We start from the raw sequence: 26,014 nt of genomic DNA on the forward strand, positions 1-26,014 counted from the left end.
GCCCTGCAGGAGGAAGCTCCACTCTCCGCCTTTGTGCGGGCTGAAGAGAATTAAAAGAGAGGAAAATAGAAGAAGACGGGGCTGGAGTGGTGGTGCCGAAATGGCAGATATCATTACGCCGGAGAACAGTGGGTCACATGTAAATGTCAATAACAGTGGAAATGAAAAAAAGAAAGGAAAAGTTTTTCTCTTCAGCAGTTTTTCTGCACAGAGTGGAGAAAAACCTGTTTCAGAATTCCATTTGAATCTGCATAATGAAGCCTATTTTCATATCAGCAGGTGTTCCGCACACCTTTTTATCATGTCTTTCTACAATTGATATGTGGGGCGTTTATACATTATAGTCCGAATCCCTGAGAAAGAATGGTAGAGTATAGTGTATAGACATATAAGCATATATTATCGTATATGTGTATATATACACAACAGTGTGGGTGCCTGCAATTTTATATGTTGCATCCTCTTCTGCAGTGGCACCTGGAAACGGGTTGAGTGTGTGTGTGTGTGTGTGTGTGTGTGTGTGTGTGTGTGTGTGTGTGTGTGTGTGTGTGTGTGTGTGTGTGTGTGTGTGTGTGTGTGTGTGTGTGTGTGTGTGTGTGTGTGTGTGTGTGTGTGTGTGTGTGTGTGTGTGTGTGTGTGTGTGTGTGTGTGTGTGTGTGTGTGTGGTTCAGTGAACAGATCACAGAACTGCGTAATGTCTTCTGACTGATACAGGTCAACTGACCCCCATACGCATGCAGCTTTGATTGTTCTCCCAGAAACCTACTGCTGTTTTAACTTTATCGAAATGATGATTATAGTGATTATCTATGAAAGCCTCATTATTCTTTTAAGCATGCTGTTCGTAATAAAGCAAGTCCACTTTTTGTGAGAACAAGCATCTTTCGGCATCATTTTATGTATTGTTTTGCCATTCTTTATGTGCTCATATTTCCCGTCTCGTCATACACTCAATTGATTAGATTTTGTATTTGTACGATGTCTGCTATTCTCTTATCTATACTCTGTTTCTTTGTTGTATCCGGTTACTTTTCGCTGCGGAAAAGCTCGATTTCCCGACAGAGATCATTTAATTTCTCCCTCGTCGTTTCCCCATAAAGCTCCACCGTGAGCTACGGCATACTGTGTTTTTATTAGAATGTATTGTGCTGTAGCTCAATGGTTTTGATTTTCTGCCTCCAAAGCAACGCAGTGTTTGTAGCCCTCGTTAGAGGTGTAAATGGCCAGTGAAATGAACTTTGACATCATTCCATTAATATTATTTTCCTCTTACAAGCCAAATCACTTGATTCATTATTTGGAAAACCTAAGTGGAGGAAAAACGGGCTGCTATTCTGAGCCCATCTGTCGTGTCTATATTTGTTTAGATTATCGCAGAGGAAAGAGGAAACAGTTTGTAAACGCTGCCGTTTCTTTCTCCTGCTTAGCTCGAGATATGGGGCTGAAAGTAGGTCTGGTATGTTCCACACTTTTGAGATGCCACACGTGTCAACAAATGTTTGACAGCACTGAAATCAAATCTGTGTTCAGCAGTGGCATGCTGTCAGTCATTATAAAAAGAACTGTGTCAATATGACACAAAATGAAAGATGTCGATAGTGCAATGTTTTCGCATAATGATGCTGTTCAATGATTGGCTTACAGCTTGGGTGCTTTTTATAGGTCTGTGATACATTTATTTATGTAATAGGCATTGAGAAAGCTCTGTGTTGTGTTCTTGATTGTGATCTGAATAACATAAATACTAAAGAAAATATAGCCATTTAAAAATCGAAGCAGCAGAAATCCCAAAATAGAATCAGAAAGAGTGTTTCTCAAAACATCTCTTCATCACACATGGATTTATTTGAATGCAATCTCACTTGTGTGCCGCATTTAAATAACCAAGTCTCCCAACAATGTTAATGTGCTAAAACACTTTTTTTTTGTTATTTCAACACTGATTTGGGAGTGAGTGAAGATGAGGAAAACGGCCCTGGTAATTATCCACTTGTCTATATTCAGCCACGTACGCTTGCATTATTCACATCCTTCAATTTACTCTGGCATCCGTGTGTTTCATAGCAATGAGCTGCAGTTAGCCAGCCCTGTCATTACCACAGGCGCTGTCCTCCCCTCTCCACTGGCTGTCTCTTGCCATGCCAAGCTCACTCTTATAATGGGGAAAAGTTCCCTTCAAATGTCAATGACTCTCAAACTACTCTTGGCCATGTCCTGTCTGTCTGCAGATGAAAGGGGAGAAAGGAATAGAGTGAAGTAACCCTGAGATACAAGCACGAAAAACACTGCAATTATGAAACCCACTCAGGCTCAATGTAAAGTAAACGGAGTGTGTTCAGAACGCGTTTTTTTTTCCTCAAAAGGAACCTGATAAAGAGCTTTTAACTGGTTGAAAAGAGAGTATATATATATATATATGTGATCACTTCAGTTCCCTGCTGCAAAGGGCTGTCTGACAGCATGGTAAAACAGAGAACATTTTATAGCTAATAGAAACACGATTGTTACGCAGTCATGTCACTATGTTACAGTGTGCAGGAGAGAAACTCCCTCTGGAGGAAACACACCTATTTTAGCCTTTGCAAACCATTTACAAGCACAAAAACCTAGATTACACACTACAGGAAAGGGAAAACCCCAAAAAGCTAAATTGGGCCCCTTTAAGATTCCGTGCTGGTACTACTGTCCATTTCTCACAATTAAGGATTGGCGGACTATGGATAAGTACCTCATACAAACCCAACCTAAAGAAACAAACTATTATTTTATGCAGTACAGTTAAGAAAGTCATATTCTAGATTTAGGATAATAAAATAATTATACTGTATATCATTTATCTATAACCTAAAGAGGCTTACAGTATGTGTCCAGCCAACAGATGAAACTGGAACAAATTTTGAAAAGTGTCACTTTGTTTTCTCCTGACATGTTATAAAGGAATGTGCAATATTTTGTTTGGTAAGATAAAAACAGATATTGATTTTGTTAATATGGATGATGCATAAGTATCTGGTTGGCTGTTCACATGAAACATTTAGATTAGTTACCTGGAGAAAGCCTTGGAGATGAGGACACAACCCAATCCTTTTCAGCTTACAGTTCATTTGAAACACAGTATTTCATAAACGTTATTTGAAATACTATCATCTTATTATATAATATTCCAATGTAAATCAAAGGTGTCTTATATCAGCTAAAGCAATCATTACATTCAGTGAGAAAAAGAAGAAGAGTAATTAGCTTTGAAATGTTTGTGGAGTAAAAGTACAAAGTATCATAAAATAATCAAGCTAAGAATTTAAGTGGTCAGGTTCTTTCCAACATTGGTAACTAACTAACTAATTAATTATAAAATAAATACACATTATGCCATAACTACTAGTGCCGATGCACTTTGGCCAATACAAAAAAAAAAAAAATACAATTCAAAATGATAAACTTAAAACATTTTTAGAAAACAATTGCATTTTAAAATGTTTTCTATCTCTATGGTTGAATGCACTTATTGTAGTTCTCTTGGAATTAGAGCATCAGCTAAATAAGACTTGATAATGTGGAAGAGGAATGGGAAGAAAGGCTTCCAACATGGGTGAATCTGTGATAATCAAATCAGGTTTTATTTATATCGCACATTTTTGATAATGACATAACAATGATCACTCTCCTCACCTATGGGAGTGCTGTGCAGTAACACTTGTTCCAGGTTGCGTCCGTCGTTGTAGAGCGCCAGGTGCCAGGTGCCGGGGTCCATGTACTCTATGAAGCCCGTTTCTTGGAGGCCGCTCAGCAGCAGGCCTTTGGGAGCTTTGGCAGTCAGGACGGGATCAGTCAAAGACCTGGGCAGCGCCTTCCCGTCCAACAGCTTCACAAAGTCGAACTGGAACACAATACACATACAACACAATCAGACAATTGGAATTGGAGCAAGATGGGAAATCACCAAACCTGCATAAATGCAACCGAAATGTGCAAGCCAAACGTTGTGCAGTGATGTGTGGCTGTTGTTGTGTGAGCTTTGTGAAAACTGTCAGTTGTATGCTACGGGGAAATGGCATGAATACAAGAAGCTGGGGAAAAGCATTAGACGTGGATATCAGATGTGAAACAGGAATCCAAAAAAAGAAAGGTATGTGAAATCATCGTCCATGGCAGCTCGGTCCTCCACCAGACGTGTTCCCCAGCAGTCGCTTCGACAACTTGACGTGCTACTAATAGCGTGGGCAGGCTTTACCACCCAGGCTTTCAAATGGAACAGACTATTATTTCATTTGTTTAAACCTCCCCATGCTTCTTTCTCACCCTCTTTAACTTTACAACCACCCTCGTCTCTTCCTCCCCTTCCTCTCCATCCTTAAACCTCCTTGAACTCGCGAGCTCTCGCTGAGTCTTATTCCCCCTGAGGGCTGTGTGTCACACTAGTGTCAAAAACAGCTAATTAGACCTCTTCATGCAGACGAGAGCAGGGGCGCACTGATGTTAAAAAGCAGATGACTCGGTGTGTGTTGTATTTTTGTCCGTGTACGTGCCTCTTGCATGGCACAATGAGGCTCTACAGGGTGTACAACGAGGGTGTGTGTGTGTTTTGTTTCTGGTAATGTGCTACACCAAGCTAAACAGATCACTAATTGTTTTTTTTTTTAAATGTGTCCACACTTTTTGAGTATTTTTTTTTAAAGATCTCTGTCCGTAAAGGAAAAACTGCTAAATGTCTTCTTCCTCTTCTTGTTTTGACTTACATGACATGTTGCATTAGTCAATATTTTAAAATAGCGGGATTATATTGTGACTCACTTTTCCATCATGTCGTCGGCTGTGTATGAAACAGAAACAGAAAGCCTAACTTCCTTTTGAATTGTCCTCATTTACATATTTTTCTGTTTCTGTTGTCAGAATGAGGATAAAAACAGTGATTTGTTCCCGGCTCATAAATGCTACCTGTTAAACAGACAGACAGCACGTCCTGCTCTGCTGATCTCAATCGTTATTTTGTCTGACAAAACAAGCGTAAACACAGTTTATTGACACCTGTGTTGTGTGATTGGCTTTACTGGTGCTTAAAATGGGCGATCACGGTTGGATTGGTAACATGGTTAGATGTGACAGGAAGTTGTCACTCTTCCTTACCTCTTGTTGCTACACAACCCCTGACCTGTCTGAGCAGGCATATTTATATGGAATTAAATGTGATGGCTAAGGTACCTACCTAGTCAACAAGTTAGACATATGTGACTGTGAGTGGGGGGGGGCTGTTTGATATTCAGCCATTGCATCCCCACATCCTTAGTATCTAAACTTGTCCAGTGCATTTAAGATTTAAGTAAGGGAAGGGCGCCTTGCTCCTGTTTTGTCTTTGTAATGTAATCTGTCATGTATCATTTTGTTGTGCCACCTTGGGAGGATGGCGTGCAATATAAAAAAAAGAAAGTTGTTGTCAAAATGAATAACAAATGTTTAGCACTAAATCTAACACAACCAAATCTTGTGTTGTCAGTGACTGAATCAGTATTCCCTCATTATTGTATTAACCAGTTGAGCCCTGAGCCTGTTTTTCAGTCCTCAGGCTCGAAAATGACATTCCCAGAACAATTGACTATATCTTCACTTCTAAAAGGGGTAAATTAATAATCTTGTTTCTCAAAGCAATGATAAACCTGTGAGTTGGATGTAGAAAAGTCAGAATCAATATAGCATTTTTTTTATTTTAAAGTAAATTCAGATTGAACATAGTAAATAATTTTAAATCACAGTGTCCGTCCAAAAGAAAAACATTACTTGTAGTGAAAACCACCCTTGAATGATGGGATACTAGATTAAAAGCTTTAGGAATCCAAACTAAGTACCCTGTATCAAGATTGATGCAAAATAAGTGACATTTTACCTTTTTAGAGATATTTAGAAAAAAAATCCACTTCTGGGGTCATTTGGGTGGATTTTCCATACTTCTGGCCCCCGTCCGTCGATATTGATGATTGACACCTCTTTTTAACCGTTAGAGCCAATAGAATCGAAGGGAAGTTCCTAAAAATCCATCTAAACATTACCCATAGGTGAATGAGTGATGCGTAGCCAGAATGCCCAATACCTGAAGCTGTCATACACTCTCGTAGCAGCTAATGCGAAATCTCCGTTATTTACATAAATATGGAATGATGGATTATCAGTAATCATTTCAAAGTGACACAGACACATTGGATTAACCTATGGATTAACCTTCAGCAGTGTTTTTATCGTTCTAATGCCATTGAACACAACTTTTGATCAGAAAACAACAAAGGAAGAAGTTTTTAGCCGTTTTGGCTCCCTAAAGCTAATTTGTTTAGTTCTGATCGCTCAGTGATGATACTTATAGGTCTGGAATCTGTGGAATCTCAGCATGGTAATCGATATCTTGTTTGTGCAGATCCGATAAGTAATAAGCATATTTTAACGTGAGTTATGTGCTAAGTGCGTTAGCATTTTTTCACTCAGGGCTAATTCAGAGCCTTTGTTATTAGCCATATGTTTCGTTTGGCTAAAAATGGTTAATATTGTCTGATAGCTGAGTTTCTTCACGTTAAGTGGATATGACACATTCGTAGCTTATTAAATGTTAAGACGCTGTTTCTTGCAAGATGTTGCGTTTTGCACCCGCCAGCGGGGCCGTGGGGTTTAACTGGTTAACTATGTGAAAAACGTTTGTGTAGCCCTAGTTTGCGCTGAACTCAATATAACAGCTTTAACTAGCAACATAAGGAACTCACTGCTGAACTGAAGACTGAATCAGAATCACTGAAAGTCACATTGTCGTCATGTCACATCATCTCTAGTGTAACCAATCACAGAGCTAGCCAACTAACCAATCAGAGAAAACGATAGTTACGGCTTTAACTACGGTTCTATGAGTCCCGGAGGACCGCCAGAGGCGGTGCTTTAGCACTGGATATGTCCATCGCGCGCATGCGCAGCTCGAGTACCAATAACAACAAAGTCACCTGTGACCCACGTGACACCGGATATCACAGCCGGTGTCGTCAGAGGATCTGTTCCCAGAATCTTCTCGCGAGCACACAAGAATTCTGAGTGACAGGAAACTCTGGCGGTCATTCGGGACTCATAGAACCGTAGTTACAGCCGTAACTATCGTTCTATTTTGTCCCTACTGACCGCTCCTTGGCTGATATAGCCGGTGTCACGTGGGTCACAGGTGACTTTGTTGTTATTGGTACTCGAGCTGCGCATGCGCGCGATGGACATATCCAGTGCTAAAGCACCGCCTCTGGCAGTCAGTAGGGACGAAATAGAACTGGGCTCTGGTTTTAGTTTTCAAAAATAAATCACTTTTTGAACATTAAAGCATGTAAACATGTCACAGTAGAGGAACAACATAGAAATATGAAAGTGAAGATGTGCAGAATATGTCCTCTTTAATGGTGGATCAATCACAAAGTGAATTGAATGTTTGAACTGAACAAAAAGATTTTAATCAGCAAAGTGATTTGCAATTTCCACCAGTAAACATACAGTATATTAATAAAGGCAATATCATTAGATAAAAGATCAGAGATTATCTTTTACCAGCTTTATAATTGCTGAAATGTTGGGAACCATAATAATTATGCAGGCAAGGTAATTACAACTCAAATTCAGGGCACATAATATATGTATTTGCCCTAATTAATAAAAAATTTACAAGATAATATTGTCTCTACAAAATATAAAGCCATGTTTATAATTATCTTTAGTGAAGCACTTAACTTGAGGCCAGACATTTCGAGAGTTATCTGATTTTTTGTGAAGCCTGCTCACTTAAAAAGCTTGGATGACAGACCAGAGGGAGAAATGTGCTATATGAGTTACTTCAGCGAGAAAAAGCCCATCTGGGGGAACAGCATGCTACAACAGGAGCCTCCTTTACCTGAGTGTGTGTAGGCGGTATGTTCCTGCGTCCGTAGACCCCCAGCAGTGCGTTGTGGGAGAGGGACAGGTTGAACTTGATGTAGGTCGGATGGTGCATCGTCATTTGAAATCTCCAGAAAAGCCCCGGTGGGATCGCCTGGCTCTGCTGGGTTCCGACTTCGACTTCGCCTCGGTCGATGGCCCGGCCTCGCACCCATTTCTCTGCAGGTAAAAAAACCACAGACAGGTGATACTGTGAGATTAATCAAAGTAGACAGGGAGTTCTATTCAGTATCTGAGGCAGCCATTTATAATGAACTTGATGTGATACAACATCAGTGGGATCAGCCGCCCTGGTAATAAAGTGAGACTGAATAGACTTCAGGAATGACTGAGCGCTGCTTTTCAACAGAATCCTGCTTTGGCAATCCTTTGGATGAGAGACGAACTGCTTAAGAAAGGAAGTATTTTTGTTTAAGAGCTGTCTTCTGGGGCTTTGTCGTGTGCTATATTAGCATCTTCCAACAAGAAAGAAAGAAAGAAAGAGTGTGTGAAAGGAGAAAGGCAGACAGGCGGATGAGGGGAAAGTGAAGAGGGCAGGGGCACGCACACATTCACAAACAGCGTCACGGCGCACAGATAGTGTCTTGAGTGAGAGCTTGTCTTTGTGTGTGAAGAGAATAGGTCTTTCCAACAGTCCCCTGGCCATCAGCTCCTCTCCTCTCCATAAGCCTTTATCAACCGCCAGGCCCGGCTCTTTTGTGTAGGGGAGCGGGCGAGCCTCTCCAGCCCTCTTTGTGTCTGCCTTTATGGCGAGATATATCTCTGCTTCTAAACTAAGATGGAGAAAATATGGTGACAGAGGGGAGCCAGCCGATCGTTACGGCCACAAAGGCAGAAGAACAGTTAGGGGTAGATTCATGGACCAGGCCGCTCGCTCTCAATCTATAATGCCTGCAGCTTTACCACTCCATTATGGCGACACTATGCCCACCCACAGACGTATACCATATGTACCGTCACACAGATAAGACGGGAGATAGTGCTAGTAGGTAGCCCCCGTTTCCTCATCCTTTTTAACGATGGAAATGTCTGTTGTTGTTTCAGTACACCACTTTGGTCCAGTCTGACCACACCTATTTCATGGCTTGCGAAGGGCCTTTGAACAGTGCATTGATATTCATGCTACCGAAAGGATTCATCTTAATTACTTTGGTGATCTAACAGACTTTTTATCCAGAACAACCACAAGGTTGTTGTTTGTCATTTCGAATCAAAGGGCTTCACAAATATCAGATGGAGGGTCATTACATTTAGTACTGGTATTCAATTTCCCCTTAGGATATATTGTTATTACTTTTGCGGTCCTTAACTTTTACTTCTAGCGCAATCATCATGTCAGAATTTGAAAAATAGACTCAAATTTATGACCGAGACATGCACCAATTATGACATTCCAACCATCCCAAACTGTGCTTTGAATTAGAGGGGCCGTGTGGGAGAGAAACTCACTCTGGAGAGGGATTTCAGCCTTTGAAGACCATTTACATGCAACCAAACCTAATTAACACAATACAGGAAATGGAAAACCCAAAAAGCATAATACGGCCTCTTACATTTCTTTTTAGAAAATATAAAGATTCTGACATAGGATAGTTAAGATCACCTGTTAAGCAGCTTCATGTCAGCACACATTTAGCTCGAAACGCTGGATGAAGCTAATTGCATATTTACATTCTCACATAGCCGCTAGCATAGCTCTAAACTCTTGAATTCTTACTTCTGAGACCTTCACTCACACAATGTCAAATATCCTGCTAATAAATCCCAAAGCTTTGGATTGTCATTCATCTCGTTTCCCCTTTATCTTCCTCCATGGACTACGGAATTGGCAAAAAAAGGAAATTGACTAATTGGTTAATTGATTGAACTGATCTGGGACAGGAGAGCTTAATAGAGGAAAGCGGAGTAAGACAAAGTGAGGGAAACATGAGAGGGGGAAGAGAACAAAAAGACAGTTTAAAAAGGTTTATAATGAAAGAGAGACACGAGACAGGTGTCCTGTGTGAGGCATAAATTGTCCCAGTAATAAAAAGCTCTACTGAAACAGAATATAAGCAGCTTGGCAGAACTGAGGTGTGTGCACTGGTGCATTCCTGCCGAGTCTACCTCAGCAGTCTATTCCTTTTAATGCTAATCCTCGCTCATGTGCCTCGCCACAAAAAAAATAAAAAGGCCAGCAGAGGGATGGATGTCCTGAGGAAAGCAGCCTTTAATTCAACAATAGATGAATAGGACATGAATAGGGCATGGCAGTTGGCAGAACACTGGCAGGCATACAGGCGTGAAGGCGAGCCGGCGAGCGGGCTGACTGGCAAGCTGGAGGCTAGATGAGCAAGCAGGCCCCTCTGATGCTTATTACTGCGCCCCTCAGACTGATGCAACACGGGGACAGAAAGTGACGCTCAGGGTAGGGGATGGGGGGGTTGTGGAGACGGGAGCTGTAAAAGTGAACAGGAGGGCGAAGAGAGGAGACGGGTGGACGATGTCCAAAGAGGAGTCGGCCGTGTCGAGTTACAGCTGCTGACGCAAGAAAGAAGAAAAAGCTTTCTTGCGTTTCTCTTTCTGTCTCAGCAGCAGAGCGTACGGCTGCTCCAGTAAAAGGAGGGGGGGAGGTTCGAGGGCCTTTTGGGAGTCCCGCTGAAACCAGACGGATCACAGGGCTCCTCCAGGCCTCCCCAGCTGCTCGGATTACTGCTGTCAATCAACGTGTTCCACTGGCACCGCTCCGCGTGTTTCTCACCACTTAACCTGAGACCATTCTTTGAGAATATCTTTCAAAACAGAGCGTATCCGTTTGAATTGACTTGGAAAGCAAACGAGACGTGTGCTTAAATAGAACGAGAAGGCACTTAATTATCTCACAAGGGGGAATTCTGATATCCCCTCTGTTAGTTTACATACTGTACCTTTGGGTCTGAACACACACATGCATGTAATAGTATTAGAGTAAGGGGCTGCCATGTTTTTCAGCACCAGGGAGCAGTTGGCTTGATCAACTGTACAGTATGTATTCTGGTCTGTTTGGGACTTCAACCAGAGACCATTTGGTTCTAATGCAAGGTCTCTACCGCTGTTACTGTCAACTTGCATGCAGATAGTTAAACTCCTTCACACCGCGCTATCTTGAAGCTTTAATAAGAAAAAAGCTGCTTGACAATCATCGGTTACAATAAAAAATTAAAAATAAATGGCACCGCATAAATCTTCTTGTGCTTTTCATCATTAGTTGACAGCAGACATAAGTTGTAAGCAAAAAGGATTGTTTAAACAAAAAAAAAAAGTTTGAGCTTGTTTAAAGGGCTGATGAAAGTGTTATTCATGTCTGCCATCAGGCACAACGAACCCTTGATGGAAACGATAGAGGGTTGGTGGGCAGGTCTTCTTAGAAGCAACATACTGCATGGTATAATAATGATGCTGCCTCAGCCAATTATAGCGGTAGTGCAGGCATGGTGTGCACATAACACAGCTAATGCCGTCGTTGACACCGCTCAACCGCAATGTTCGACACATACTGCACACAAATATGCAATCATCTCACCTAAATGAGCCATCCAAAGTCTCCCGTGTTACAGGACATCTGGTTTCAGATTGGAAGCTCTCACGTTTCTAATGACCAGCTTACACCTTTATATTGTCATCCATCATCCTTCATTTAAAGTGCTGGAATCTCAAAGTCAGTCCATCTGCGTCCCGTGTGTGTGACTAGTGTGTGTGTGCCAGGCCAGTGGAAGAAATTAGCTACATTAGGACTTGGGACACAAGGTCTAATTAATTTCTCTTGCCTAAGGGTTATTCAGGTAAAACAATTACACCTGTAATCTATTTTCAAAGGAACTAAACTGTCTTTGGAATTAATGTTATTATCCCTCAGATTCTAATGAAGCGGGAACAGACTCAAAAGTGCAGCAGGGGTCCTGGTGATGGGACATGTCTTAGGGGAGCGGAACTGTGTGGGTATATGTGTGTGAGACACTGTTAGTCGGTGCTGAAGTGCAGGCCTGTGTGTGGATCTCACACACATTGGCGCAGACAACATTAATAGTGTTCCGAATGCAGGAGAGATTGAGTTTGCCGCAGGATGAATAAAAATATCACAATGGGCAAGGTCTCTATAATTACTTGGATTCAATTAAGGGCCTTTTGAGCAGTAGGTTTAATAAGCTTTCAGCCTCCTCTCTCCACTGTGCAGCCTAATGAGTGTCAGTCAGAGTCAGGCGGAGATAATGCTCTTGGCCTCAGGCCCTTCCATTACTCTCTCGTCCTCACCTTCTACCGTCAGGCCTCGGGCTACGTCTGTGACAGACGAGTTTGCCTGTTCACAAACTTATCCCCTGCATAACACTCCGGGTGTACTTACATCGTAACACAGGTAATGCGTGTTGTATGACATGGCACATGGAGAAAGCACACGTTTGTATTGCCTGTAGCTTGTACTAATCTAGTGAGGGTAAGGGCCTGATGGGAGCAAATGCTGCTAATAATTTTTCCTTCTGCTAACCACGAGGGGAGAGGCTCATGGCTACAGTTAGCAGGAGGGTAAACTATTAGAAAGAAAGCTCTCCAATTCTGCAGCTAAAGCCTCCAATCAAAGCAAGTCATCTCAAAGAGCATGACCACAAGTTAGCAAAGTCAACAGGATGGTAATTCTCATCTTTAACGGTCATAAACAGGATCAAGAGCTCAATCACAATCAAGATAACGTTTTAGGTTTAGTAGTTGATTCCCAGTGTGGGATATCAATACTGTATAAGTACAATATGCTGAAATGTTATGATGGTATTTTCCCCCAATGATGCCATGAAACCCTTTCTATCCCAGCTTCAAGGGCCTTGGAAAGTGATCATCTCCGGCTTCATCCTGTAGGTGATCAGAACGGAATGCTCCATTCAGTTCCATTCAAATGTTTCTCTCCTTTCTGTCCTCTTGAATCTTCTTACTGCTGTCAAGTGGGCTGGTCTGGTTAGAATCATTCATGCAAGCATGTTTACCACAGAATGTTTTAACTCTGAGTTAGGACTGGTTTTCTTCAAGGATTTTTCAAAGATGGGCTCCTCCCAAAATAAGACATTATTGAAAAGTCCGAAAAGAAATCTCAAACATGGTTTTCTTTTTCCATCTTGTGACTACTTATCTTATGTTGGGACCCCATGCCACAAGTTAAGGACAACTGTACTAAGGAAATAATTGTAAAAGCCAATCAAATCTATCTCAAGTAAATGTGCAGTATTATCAGCACAAGTACTTCTTTCTGCACATATATGACACTATGAGTGACATTGTGATATAATGATGAGCTACATAATGAAATTATGTAATGCTGATGTATCAATGTGAAAATAACACATTTCATCTACGTGATGTCCTATCAGATGGTTCAATCCAAAACAATGTGTTGTATTGTCTATACTCATGTGATTGTATGGAAAACATTGATAGTCTTATATAACGAGGAATTACAGTTGCAAGTATTTGAGTAAGTAAGCACAATATTTAAATGTCTGTATTTAAAGAGAGGAACTCAGCCTGAGTTCTGCGGCCTCTCGCTGTCTCGCAGACCCTACGCAGCATCCAGGAAATGACACCAGTAATCCAGCTCATACTGTCCGCTCCTCGAGTCTCAAAGGGCGGAGCAGCGAGCCCCGCAACGTCCCGCCAACATGGCACCCAGACCCCACGCGGCATTCTCATCTGTTTGTCATTACTGGTGTCATTTTCTGGTTGCTAACAAATGCCATTGTAACACATAATCACACATCAGAGCACAGTGGGCTCATAGGGAGGAGGGAGGGGGGGGGGGGGGCAGGAGCTCCAACACACTATACAGAGATGCTGTATAAGAAACCAATGTGAGTTTGGAACATTGAACAATGTCAATATATTCTAGTCCTCAACAATGGACTTATGATCAGTAGAAATGGCCATGAAATGAGACCTTTAAGAGAGTCATTACTATGTACTAGCCTAAATGACACAAATGCCCCCAAACTCAAATTCAAACCCATTGTGTCTAAACTGTGGCAAAAGTAAAGCAGTACATTTTAATCAAAAAGAAAGTCTAGTCTGTTTACTAAGAAAAACTAAAAAGTGACTTTGAATCTTTTTGCCTATTACATCAGAGCCTGAGACATCAATCTACTACTCTCAAATGCCAAGAATAAGCACTACAAAGCCCCCTGCCCGCCACAAGATGTGTCATCCAAAGTGTAAATACTGACTGCCACTTGAAATAATGTTTAATTTCTTCAGCTGGAGAGATGTTTTGAATGCAGGCTCAGTAAGACACAGACAGAAATGCAGCTGCTTTCTCAACTTGAGCAGCTCGAGCAGGGGGTTCACTAAATGATCTATACTTTCACTGCCTGCCTGCGTGTGTGTGTGTCTGTTTGTGTGGCTGTGTGTGTTATATCCCGAGACTGTATCCCAGCGTGAGAAAATCAATGAGACCAGTGTAACAGGGAGCAGTCCGTCAGCATTTGCACATTGCACCAGCACGTACGCACACATTCATCTCACCCACAGACACGACTCCTTTTTCCCACATACATGCATGCGATATGCACTCTCGTCCGTGAGCACACGCACTGCTCAGCCTCCCTCTCCCCTGCGCTCTCTCCGCACACAGGCTAGAATATTGATGTGCTCTTTAAGAGCCCTCCTCTCTGTCTGTGTCACATTTCATCCATCCACACACCATTTCCAACCACACCGCCGGATAGAGTGAAAACAATTCGCCAATAACCCTCCCCTCATAAACAGGCTTCATATACACATCTCATAGGCTCAGATGGCAATCCCAAAGCCCGACTTTCATCATCTCCTCATTATAATGAGGCAATATGCCGCTCTACTGTATGTCACTTTGTATCATTTCATATCATTAATACAACCGGCGTCTCCACGTTGACTGAAATATTATTCTCAGACTTCAATGTGCTTCATTAAGGCAGGGGAATCCACTGATAGAAGAAAAAAAAGAAAAATTCTACTCTGGGATCTTTGGCTTTCATCTGTACAGGAGGAGTTTCTATATGTGTGGGCATGCATGTTGGATATAGAAGAGAAGCACATGCACCTTAGCGCATGTACGCCTGCCTGAGGTTGATTATCATGGGGTGAGTGGCAATTAATGTAACACTCATTAGAGAGGCTTTAATGTGTGGAGGGCTAAGAAGGGGCTCCTGGTGATCTCTGAAGCCGCAGGAGAGAGAGCCCCAAGAACATAAAACACAGCACGTGCACGGCTTGACAAGACACTAGCCACACACGGATGACACAACATGTCAATTAGCATCTAGCGCCGTGCCGCAGGCTTAAAAGGTAGATTACGATTGTGCTGATCCCGTACTGATGCCGGCGTCGGGCCAACAAATCAAACAGAGAGCCTCTGTATTTATGGCATTGAAGTTGACATAAAAACAACAACAATAAAAATACATGAACGGGAATACAGGCAGATTACTAGCTTCCAATCATTCCGCCAAGCTCGTTTCATCTCTCCCCTCTGTGTCATCGGTTTGTATCAAAACAAGCAGGAACTGATAACTATCCTCCAATCAATCTCCTCGGGTAACTTTATGCTCCCACTGCTGTGTTGTAACTTATGGTTATAGCAGCGCATCAGAAATAAAACCATTTATTACGGGATTAAAAAAAAAGAACATGTCGGTGCTTGGCTCCTTCATTTGTTGATAAAAGTTGTCTAATGAAAATGATATTTAAATGTCATTTTGAGCCACTTTGATGATCGATATCTCAAAAATCCTTAAAGCGGATTGGCTGATTTTCCTCTCCTGCCGTCAATCCGCTGTATCCTCTCCCTTCCGTGTCTTGTTTTTCTATCATTTCCATTTCCAGCAGCCTCCTCTCACCATCCTTCCCGTGTAATCTAGGGGATTGTGTGGTCTCTTGGTGTGAGAGGTGATGGGTACAGCGGGATGAGCGTGATAATCTGCCACACTGGATTACAGCCTAATCTCTAATCTCTCTGGCCCTCCCTCTGCCCGGGGACCACCTCCACCGTGCCAATTTTATTAATCTGAGCCCCCTGCATCAACGGCTTAGCTTTGCCCATTTTGATTTCCCAGCTTCCATCAGGCATTTAGAGCAATAGGAGTTGAAACAATAGATTGTTGTGACGCAACACTCACGGAAGTGAATTCCATGACCCCTGCGCGCTGTATTGGAAGATTTAGCTACTGATGAGAGCGTTAATCCTCAGAATGTGAGGATTCATCAAGAATAGTTGCTTAAGGGATGTCCCAGGTTGCCTAAATTGCAGCGGGTAGCAGTTTGGCTCGCACAGTCTCCTTGTAAGTGCTGAACATGGAATCTGACGGCATCCGATGTAATATCCATCAGTCGGTCTGAGCGTGAAGGTTGCTGTGTCCTGCCTGACTTCATGACCTGGAACACTCACAATTAATGTCCCATGCCACGGGGTTAAATTGGTGTTAGTAATTCCTCTGGCTAGTTGAGAGACGGCCAAGTGAGGGGAGTTTATTCCAGTCACGTAGCGTCTAAGAGGGAACATGATTAACCAATTACCTTGCCTTTCTAATAAATGAGTAATCAGTTTGGGGCTGATCTCTGGACTGATGTGTCTCCATCGTATCTGAACAGTCATCGTGCCGAGTGTGATACGTATGCAAGCCGGAGGGTGCTAATGCAATATAAACTAAATGCCTCAATCATAATGTTTAAAAGCTAGTGTATACGTTTCAAGAGGAAATTCATCCTTTAATTCCAATAACTCGGCTTCTGTTAAATCCTTTCGCAAAAATAGTTATTGTCCTCGGAGGATTTTAACAGAGTGTGCAGAGAGAGATTAATATTCTGGGAGATGTATAGCACCTAATACAGCATGTAGCCTGTATCTGAGCTAACCTTTGTGAGTGTTGATTCGGGTTAGGGGTGTTTAATAATGGTGGCTCAGAAAAGCAGCGCCTGTTGTGAAAAGCTTATTTAATACAGTCTACTTGTAGAGAATGTGAGCAGACGAGGTCACTTCTGGTAGACTTTTCATATCAAGCGCTGACCACATTGTTCACAGCAAACAAATCACATTCCTTATTTACATCCACAGAGTAGCACATATGAATCCATAGAGGGAAATAAATGTTGTCAGTTAGCGAATTGACTGGCTGTCTGCCCCGTTTAATTGTTTTCCTTTGTTGAGATTTACCTATATATAATAATGCAAAAATATGACTTTATATAATTTACTGTTAAGGAAATAAGCCGATAAATAAAAAGTATTAAAACAAATCTGGGGTGACTGTTCCTTTCACTTTATTTACAGTAGGGGATTTAAAGAAGATTGGCAATATATTGGCAACAGGTATATAAACTGCTCTTATTGTAATGCTTACGTTTAAAGTAGTACTTGCCTTGCAGCCCTATAGCATTTTCAGTAGACACTAAAAGAATGAAGAAAGGACTTCACTTGATAAACCAGAAACAACAATATTTTTGCCTTGAACCTACATTACTCACCATGCAACTCAACTCAGAGGTGCCTGTTAACACACTTCCATATATAAAGAAACCCTTTAAGTCTGATAAAAATGTGTCCTTGGATTTAAATTGAAGTCTGCCTCCGGGTACGATCTGCAGGAAAAAGGACGGCTACATTTACCATTGAATGTCAACCATTGCATAACCAAAACAGGAAGATAATAACAGTATGTCAATTACTTGTCAGTTATTTGCCAGTAGAGGGAAATGGCCGTAATAAACCAAAAATGTATTTGATTGACTTTGAGGCAAATAGTCAATAGTCTACTTTCACTCTGTGTGTGACACATTTGACGTGTACACAAAAAGCCTGATGTAAAGCTAAGCATTAAAACTACACTGACCAGGGCCAAGCTACTCTGAAGTAACCATGGCCATAGAGGATGGACTTATTTAAACCTCCCTTGTTTTAACAGATTGACTTAACTATATGCCTGACTTACTGTAAGTAGCCCGGTTGAGCAGTTCATCTTGCTTTATAAGCCCCTACACTGGTTCCTTTTAAAATGTCACGTAAATAAAGAAAAGCAGTTAAAGTTTGTGGATCGCTTTAAGCCAGTGTTCATTCAACACCATTACAAAACTGCACTTCGCTGTATCACATTGGCTTGGTTGCTACTGACGGGCAAATCCTGTCAATAGTTGAGTATGGAACATCTGTTATGGTGGTGTAATACTGAACGCGTGTCAGCTCACCTCGGTCTCCTGCGTGAGCATTTTCAGGGTTGAGTGTGTCCAGCAGGTGGATGGAGCTGGTGGGTCGGGGTTTGCTGCGGTCCTCCTGTTGATGATCCGCCGAGAGCACGCCATTCTCATACAGCTGGCTCTCGCCGTGCCGCAGATGCCAGGTCAGCCCTAACAGGTGGACCGCTACACACACACACACACACACACACACACACACACACACACACACACACACACACACACACACACACACACACACACACACACACACACACACACACACACACACACACACACACACACACACACACACACACACACACACACACACACACACACACACACACACACACACACACACACACACACACACAGTGGCAGTCAAAGGGAGAGGAGAAGCAGATAGAAAAGTTCATTAGTCAAGGCACACAGAGGTGTGTCTGAATCTTCTTTAATGCCCGTCTTAGAGTTCTCACTCAGTTTATGTGCTTATTAGTTTCTGGCAAGGAAGTGGACAATTAGCGAGAAACAAAAAGAACACACAGACATAAACGTTCGCACACACGCACGTACATATACGTAAAAAAAAAAAAGAGCGCAGATTGTGGCAGGGGTGGGCAATTAAGACAGATCTTCAGAGCCGGAGCCCTGGGCTGGTATTAAAGCACTAATACAGTCTTTTATGCATGACTAATGATGCTTTGAAAGCTGCTGCCGATTCACAATCCATATGGGCCTTTTAAACAACAAAGGGGTATGGGAGGATGGGAGGGTACCTCCTCCCACTTATAAAAGTGTTTACTAGGACAACAATCCTGCATTCTGTTAAATAAAAAAACACAACTAACACCTGGCCATTAAGCAAATTAATTAGCGCCTTGCAAGTCTGTCAATAAAACGTTCAGTAAAACATCCACCTTCCTCTGACCAATCATCAGGTCCCATTGATGTGAGATTGTACTCCCAACACCGCTTTGGTTTTTGACTTTAAAAAGGTAATGTCCCTTTGCTGATGTGAGGAACAAAGCAAACAAAATAAATCACTGAAGGGTGTTTTTTTTTTTGTTCCTCCTTTGACACATTGCGAACATCAAACAAAAGCAAAGACTCAAATCACAAAGTTACTATGCAGCGGTGGCAGTAGGAGGATGGCTGCTGAATGCAGATCAAGGTGAGGAACTTCTAACGATTTCTAACGACTTCAAACGACTTCGCTGTCTGTCTTCTGTCGGGCTGATTTGCAGACATCCTGAAAAAGCACTTGACACACGCTCACTAACTCTTGCACAAAATGGCTGCTTAGAAAGACAAATTACACGGCGTGACCAACACAATCACACAGGTAACACGTCGCAAACAAAAAATGTTCTTGCTAGTTTCATGTGTATACGCTCACACCTACACGCTCGCCCACACCTGATCCCCAGATAATGAAGAATACCTAATTAAAACTCCAGATAGTTCAAAGTCATTAGCAGTCGGAAAAAATAACTATTTTCTCTGCAAAGCAAATTCATGATGAGCTCTGAGAGTTGAAGCCAATTCAGTCCCATGCTCCACTCTGGAATCTAAAGGGGATCTTCAACTTCCTTGACTAGCCCCGGCCACTGTTGGTTTAGCTATCTACTCATGCACAATATGAGCTCCCTTGAGCAGAACACCGCCGATTACCAGGGCCGTGAGGGAGACGTCATGCATCATTTAATTCAGACTAATTGAACTGTCAGCCTGTGACGAGGCCAGACACGGACACGCGAAGATTCTTCACGTCAGTGCGGGTACCATTTTAAATACATCTCCCCTTTTCTGTATTTTATTTTTAAAGAGATGCAGTGTGTGGGATTTTCTCATTAACACATCGCTGTGAAATGAATGTGATGACTCATTCTGATGACGGGGAGAAATACAAAAGTATGAAAATGCCCAAGTGATCTGCGTTATACATTCAATTTCATGGGTTTAGTCTTAAGCAAAGTCTTTTCTGGTTGTCTAGGACTCTATGTACTTTTTCTTTAACAGACAGGGGGGAGAAATGCACAGAAAAAACATGTTGATGATGGTTGGAATTCCATTTAGTCTAACAACGATAGATAGATAGAGATTTCCACAGAGATTCTATTTACCTTACATCCCATTGTTGAGACTCTTCTATTAGAAATAAACATGAAATGTAGCGTTGTGCTAACAAATGTAGGTTTGTATGCATCACCACTGTTTGTACTGCATTATATTACGCCGTGGAGTGGAACAACCTATCATAGTTTCATAAATTAGTCTGTACGAGTGCTCAGTGAAGGATGACGAGTCACTTCCAAACCGAAACATTTTGCATTTCCACCGTTCAATCTCTCGTGCTCCATTCTCTCCTCACTTCCTCTCATCTGGATTGCTTTTCTTTCTCCTTGTTCTTCGGTGCCCCCCCCCCCACACATCCACACACACCTCTGTTTGCCAAGTGCTTCCCACTTCAGTAATGACTCTGCAACAACAGTCCTCACCGACTCTTCTATCTTATCCTCCTCACCACTCCATCCCTCCTCGAAAGGCTCTCAGACCCTACTTCTGCTGCTCCTCCTCCTCATCAGCCTCTCTCCGTCTTCTTCTCCCTCACACTCCTGCTTTATGGCCATTGACCTTTTTCTAGAACACTTAGCATCTAGGGCCACAGAGCACAGAACACACACACACACACACACACACACACACACACACACACACACACACACACACACACACACACACACACACACACACACACACACACACACACACACACACACACACACACACACACACACACACACACACACACACACACACACACACAAACACACACACTGAAACAAGGAGGGATAAGGACCCAGGAATGTGATGAGAGTTGTGTGTGAATGCTCTTGTACTTTTGAGGACCTAATGTCCTTACGGCAATATTAGGAGTAGCGATGACATGTTTGTTGTTTTGCACTTGACCAGGTTCATTCAGGGCTCTTCAAAATGTAGAGGCACTTGAGGAGCCACAGGCAAGGACAGGACCAAGTCTTAAAGCGTAACTGCTTTTTTAACCTAGTTTCCTATGTTTTTAAGTGTGTCCATTCATAAGGGAGAATGCCCAATTTAAACGTTATGTTTTTCCCGGCTAAGATTGTTTGTATGTGTGCTAAGAATATGAAAGGACCATAGAGAGAATTACATGTTTTTAAAAAATATGTTTCGCTTGGTTACGTTGTTATTGTGAGTAAGTAAGAAAACAACTGTGATTTAGTGAGTCGGAAAGAGGAATGCAGGTGTTGAGAGAGTTTGACGTGTTGGAATACAGCAAGTGTGGCTTAGTGTTTTTAAAATATCTATATATATATATTCCAGCATTTTTTACTTTTTACTTTTAAACAATAACTAAAAATATAAAAAATTCTGTCGATCGACAAATCAATAAGTCAATTAATTGTTGCAGCTGTACTGATGAGTTATTTGTGCATGACAACATTATAAAAATAATGGAAGGGATACAAAACTAGTCACGGGCCAAAATGTTGGAAATATCCAGGGGGTTATGTTGTTTATATGGTTTATTTTTACCGTAAATTATTTATTGGTCATCTGAGTTTATAAAAACAGACAGGAAACTAGCGGAGAAAGAGGGTATTACTAACAAGTCCCCAGATGAAGTCAAACGGGGGCGTTGCAGTTATGTGACTTGTGTGGCGCACACTCAGGACTTTATTAAAAGAAAAATGTGAGTTAAAGAGAGAATATTTTGTATTTAAAAAAATCCAGCAGTCCAACTCACTTCTTTTTTTTCTTATAGGATTTAAAACATTTTTGATCCTTGGTGTTGGCAAAAAAGTACATACACACTCGCACAGACTCACACTCCGACACAACGTGCAGTCGGTTATTTGAGCAGCATGTGAGCAGCATGTGCTCAGCGTGAACCTTCACTCTGACTCCCTTTTCCCCCTGTCTGTCTATCCATCTCTCCCACTCTCTTTGTCCATCTTTCTCTCCTGGGCTCTTCCTAAAACGCACATAACCGTCACAAGTTAGAGAGAGTTTTCCGAGTCCAGTCATCATTATAATGGAAGCGGCGGCGAGCAGCAGCGCGGCGAGCTAACAGGCCGAGGCCCTCGCACACATGAATCATTGATCAGTGTGACAGTGAGACGACTGCCAGAGGTAATAGGACGACGCAGCTGTGAGGGGGTTTCTGTGCTGTACCCTCGCTGTCGGCTACCCCGCCGAGATGCGCGGCGAAGACGTGGCAGGCTGAGGAGAGCGGCGTGTTTGGAAACAGTTAAGTAGTAGGGGGAAGAGAAGCTTGATGTAGCTTTCTTTTGGAGTTACTCAAAACTACCGTGGCGAGAAATAAGTGAACACGTTGGTGGAAGTGTGAGGATAAAGTTAGCAATGCTGCTGAGATAACAACCTCTCCATTAAGGGTCTTGCACGCAAACAGCTGGAATTGCAAAGACGTACGGGTATTGTCATTGTAAAAAATGGCAACCTTGACCTACTAAATTCTCCTCACCATTCTTTTCCAGATAGGCAGGTTTATATAAAGCAGCAGTGTGTGCGCTGTTAGAAGCAGAGATAGTGCTAGCTTGCTGCTGCAGCTCCTGCTATTGTTGTTGTCAGGCATGTGGGTCTCTCCAGATTAGATAGAAATGATTGTGGGCTCCAGTGATGATTAGATTTCACACTCCTGGTGGGAGAAAGAGTAGGAGATGGGAGAGAGAAAATTGTGTGCGTTAGTGTGTGAGTATTCCTATTTAATGCCTGTGTTACACGCATGCAGTTATCAGGCGTTACTAACAGCGCCGGCTTGGGCAGAGACACAATGGAAGAGATTGACTGTGAATATACTGCCTTATCGATAACCATTAGGGCCGAGGTAGCACTGCAGTCAGTTAAAAATGATTTATCCATATTCTCGCACAAGCGGAAACACACCCAGGCTTGATTGCCAAGTTCTTTTTCGCTCATACGCAGAGCAAACCGCCAACCATATTCCGACTGACAACCCCAAAGACTACAGCCGGCTCTGCCCGGCAGCCAACACTTTCAAGAGCATCAGTCATTCGATTTAGCGTGTAGTTTAGCATGTACAGTAAAAGCAATTCTTCATCCGAGTTCTGCATGGCTGTGTGAGCCTCTAGCTAAGCCACAACTTCTGAGGGATGGGAGGAAGAAATGCATGGAGGGAAAAGAAGACAGAGAGGGAGATAAAAGACGCAGGGGAGGTGGAGAGAGGAGAGTCATGAAGGAGAGAAGACAAATGGGGAAAACAAGTGTGAAGGAGAGTGAAGGAGAGCGACTTCAGAGCCAATAAAACAAATCTGTGTCTAAGACGACGTTAGAGTTGAGAGACTGGGAGCCCGGGGGTCCGCCTGCCCTCCCGCCTTCTCGCCTGTCGGCCCCTCGCTCCTCTCTGACAGACAAGAGCTGCTAAAGTGTTTTTCTTACTCCCCTCCACCAACCCCTTGAAAGCGACTAATACCACTGTCATGAGAGTTTAAGTGCATGTCTGCTCCTGCTGACATTTGCGTGTGTGTGTGTGTGTGTGTGTGTGTGTGTGTGCGTGCGTGCGTGCGTGCGTGCGTGTGTGTGTGTGTGTGTGTGGCCTTGCTCCGCAGTGTCTTGTCTGGTGTGACCCTGCAGGACTCATCAGCTGCGTGACCTCTGGAATGGGAAGTCCTGTTTGGATAAAGGGATAAGATGTCGGATAAATGAAGAGCGGAGGTGGGAGACACACTCCTGGAATGATGAGATTTACCGTATCCTGGTGTTTATTTACCAGTAAAACTAGCTGTCACTGTCGTCTGGTTAGTCACGGTACAGCGGGTCCAACAGATCAAAGCTTTCACGCGTCTCTGTTTACCATTCTTTCGTTTCTAATCATGCCCCCTCTCTGCCTCTCTGTCAGCGTGCCCCCCCCTCTCCCTGTCTGTCTCCCACTCGCTGTCTTACTGATCTGGTCCCTTTTTTCTGAAAGCTGAGTCATGTTACAACAGACAGAATAGTGTTGAATGAGCAGTGGGATCGGCGCCATGTTAAGATTCCCCTCCGGCAGTCGCCACCAACCGCCACTGAGAAATAAAACACTGCAGACAAACAGCGACTCACAACTCCGTCACATCAATCCCTGAGTGTTTGTGCGTGGGAGTGTGACTGCATTTGTGTGTCACAGAGAGGATGAGAAAGTAAAGTGAGTCAGTGGTCGTGCACGTCCCTGAGCGTGCACGCGCGTGTGAGCATGAAGTTGCCTGTTGAACTATTGGAGCTATTGAGGCTATTGCATTGCAGCCTCGCTGACCTTCTGGAGACATTTTACCAAAGGGCTCTCTCGCCATTCAGAGCTTTCAGACCGGAGTCTGTCTGGCCATTTAGCAATTTTACCAAAGGCTCCTGTAGCTGTTAGGGCAGTTTTAGCAAAGGCCAGCGGGTTTCTTAGAGCTGTATCAGACGGCCAAATAGAGGACCGAAAACAAAGAGAAACTGGACCAATCAATACAGACCCCAATGAGGCATGAAGCAGCTGGCTGAAAGATGTTGTGGCTGAGGAGTACGCACACACGCACGCACGCACGCAGACACACAATCCCGATAACAAAGCAGTGCCTGCACACACTTATACACACACTTATAGATTTTTAATCAGATACACATGTATGCAAGCCGGCTTCAAGTCTGTATTTTAAAGACTTAAAAAAAACATTTTATAAAAAGAGCCGAACAGTTCAAACCCATTTTCTGTCCTTTTGCCTCAAAAACTTTTTTGAACATCATCACAGTTTACAGTAAATAAGATCAGCAAATACTTTAAAGAAAAAAAAGTGAAGAGAAACTGCTGGTTGCCAACCAAAATCAACAAACATCTCTGGTGCTCCAATTTAAATAAACACCAATAAATAATCGAATGATCTTTCTGCTTTAGAGACCACAAAACCGAAAATATTGAAACTTTATAATACATATAGACACATACAGTACCCTTAAAACCAGTGTTGGGAAGGTCAGATTAGGAGTGCAATAGGGTAAAGATGACTAAATACACTATAAAAGATAAAGTCATCATTTTATACATATTATTCAATGTATTTGTATTTAAATACATAAGTCTGTTACATGTAACCAGGGCTGGAGAAAATCAAATATCACAATGTTTCCGATAAATGTAAACTTGACTATTGGAGCTTTCACATAATATAACTCAAATGTATGATAGATAATAATTTGTTTTGTGCATATGATCTCATCTGATATTACGATATCAGAAATCTAAGACGATATCTAGTCTCATGTCACGATATCAATGAAATATTGAAATACAGCCCCGGGTGTAACGAGATAACTGCTCAGCAAACACATAAAGGGACACATCTAGACACATGTAATCTAGTGACACAAGGGTGAAAGTTGCCTCAGTGTGAGCTATGATTATGGAACAGATTGAAAACATCTGTCGAGACGAAGAGAAATCGGCAGTACACAGTGCAGAAAGCAGCAGTAGCAAATGCTGTACTGTGATTGAGTCGCTGCGTGTGACAGCGTTTCTGTGTCCAACTGAACTGTGCTGAGCCAGTGCGCTCCTAATAGAAAGGGTTATACAGTAGTTTCCAGGCCCTACTGGAAACAAGTTGTAGCAGCCAATCTTTCCCACTCAGCATTGCTGAGTGGATAATTGGTTGCCAGTTGCCCTCCTTGACAGACCTGCACAATGAAGAGGACCGCCGCTGATCCCAGACAAACTGGACCACCTGGTCAAAATCCCGCCTCTGTGAGAAGGTAACGCTTCATTTGGACAACCCGACACAAAAGCTTCAATCTGACAGCCATCACCGGATTGAGCTGCCCCTCTGACTTTACCTCTGCACAC

At 42.6% G+C, this 26,014-nt stretch overlaps 1 protein-coding gene across 1 annotated transcript in view; it reads right to left on the minus strand.

Annotated features, from left to right (window-relative positions):
- tenm1 (teneurin transmembrane protein 1) overlaps nucleotides 1-26,014 on the minus strand; it is a 217,906-nt gene that overhangs the window by 104,832 nt on the left and 87,060 nt on the right. The window contains 3 exon segments of the mRNA XM_079670275.1: nucleotides 3,670-3,877; nucleotides 7,895-8,097; nucleotides 18,151-18,324. Of these exon segments, the coding sequence (XP_079526401.1) occupies nucleotides 3,670-3,877; nucleotides 7,895-8,097; nucleotides 18,151-18,324 (585 nt within the window).

The sequence above is a fragment of the Notothenia rossii genome (genome assembly GCF_949606895.1).
Source record: "Notothenia rossii genome assembly, chromosome: 3".
NCBI classification, from domain to species: domain Eukaryota; kingdom Metazoa; phylum Chordata; class Actinopteri; order Perciformes; family Nototheniidae; genus Notothenia; species Notothenia rossii.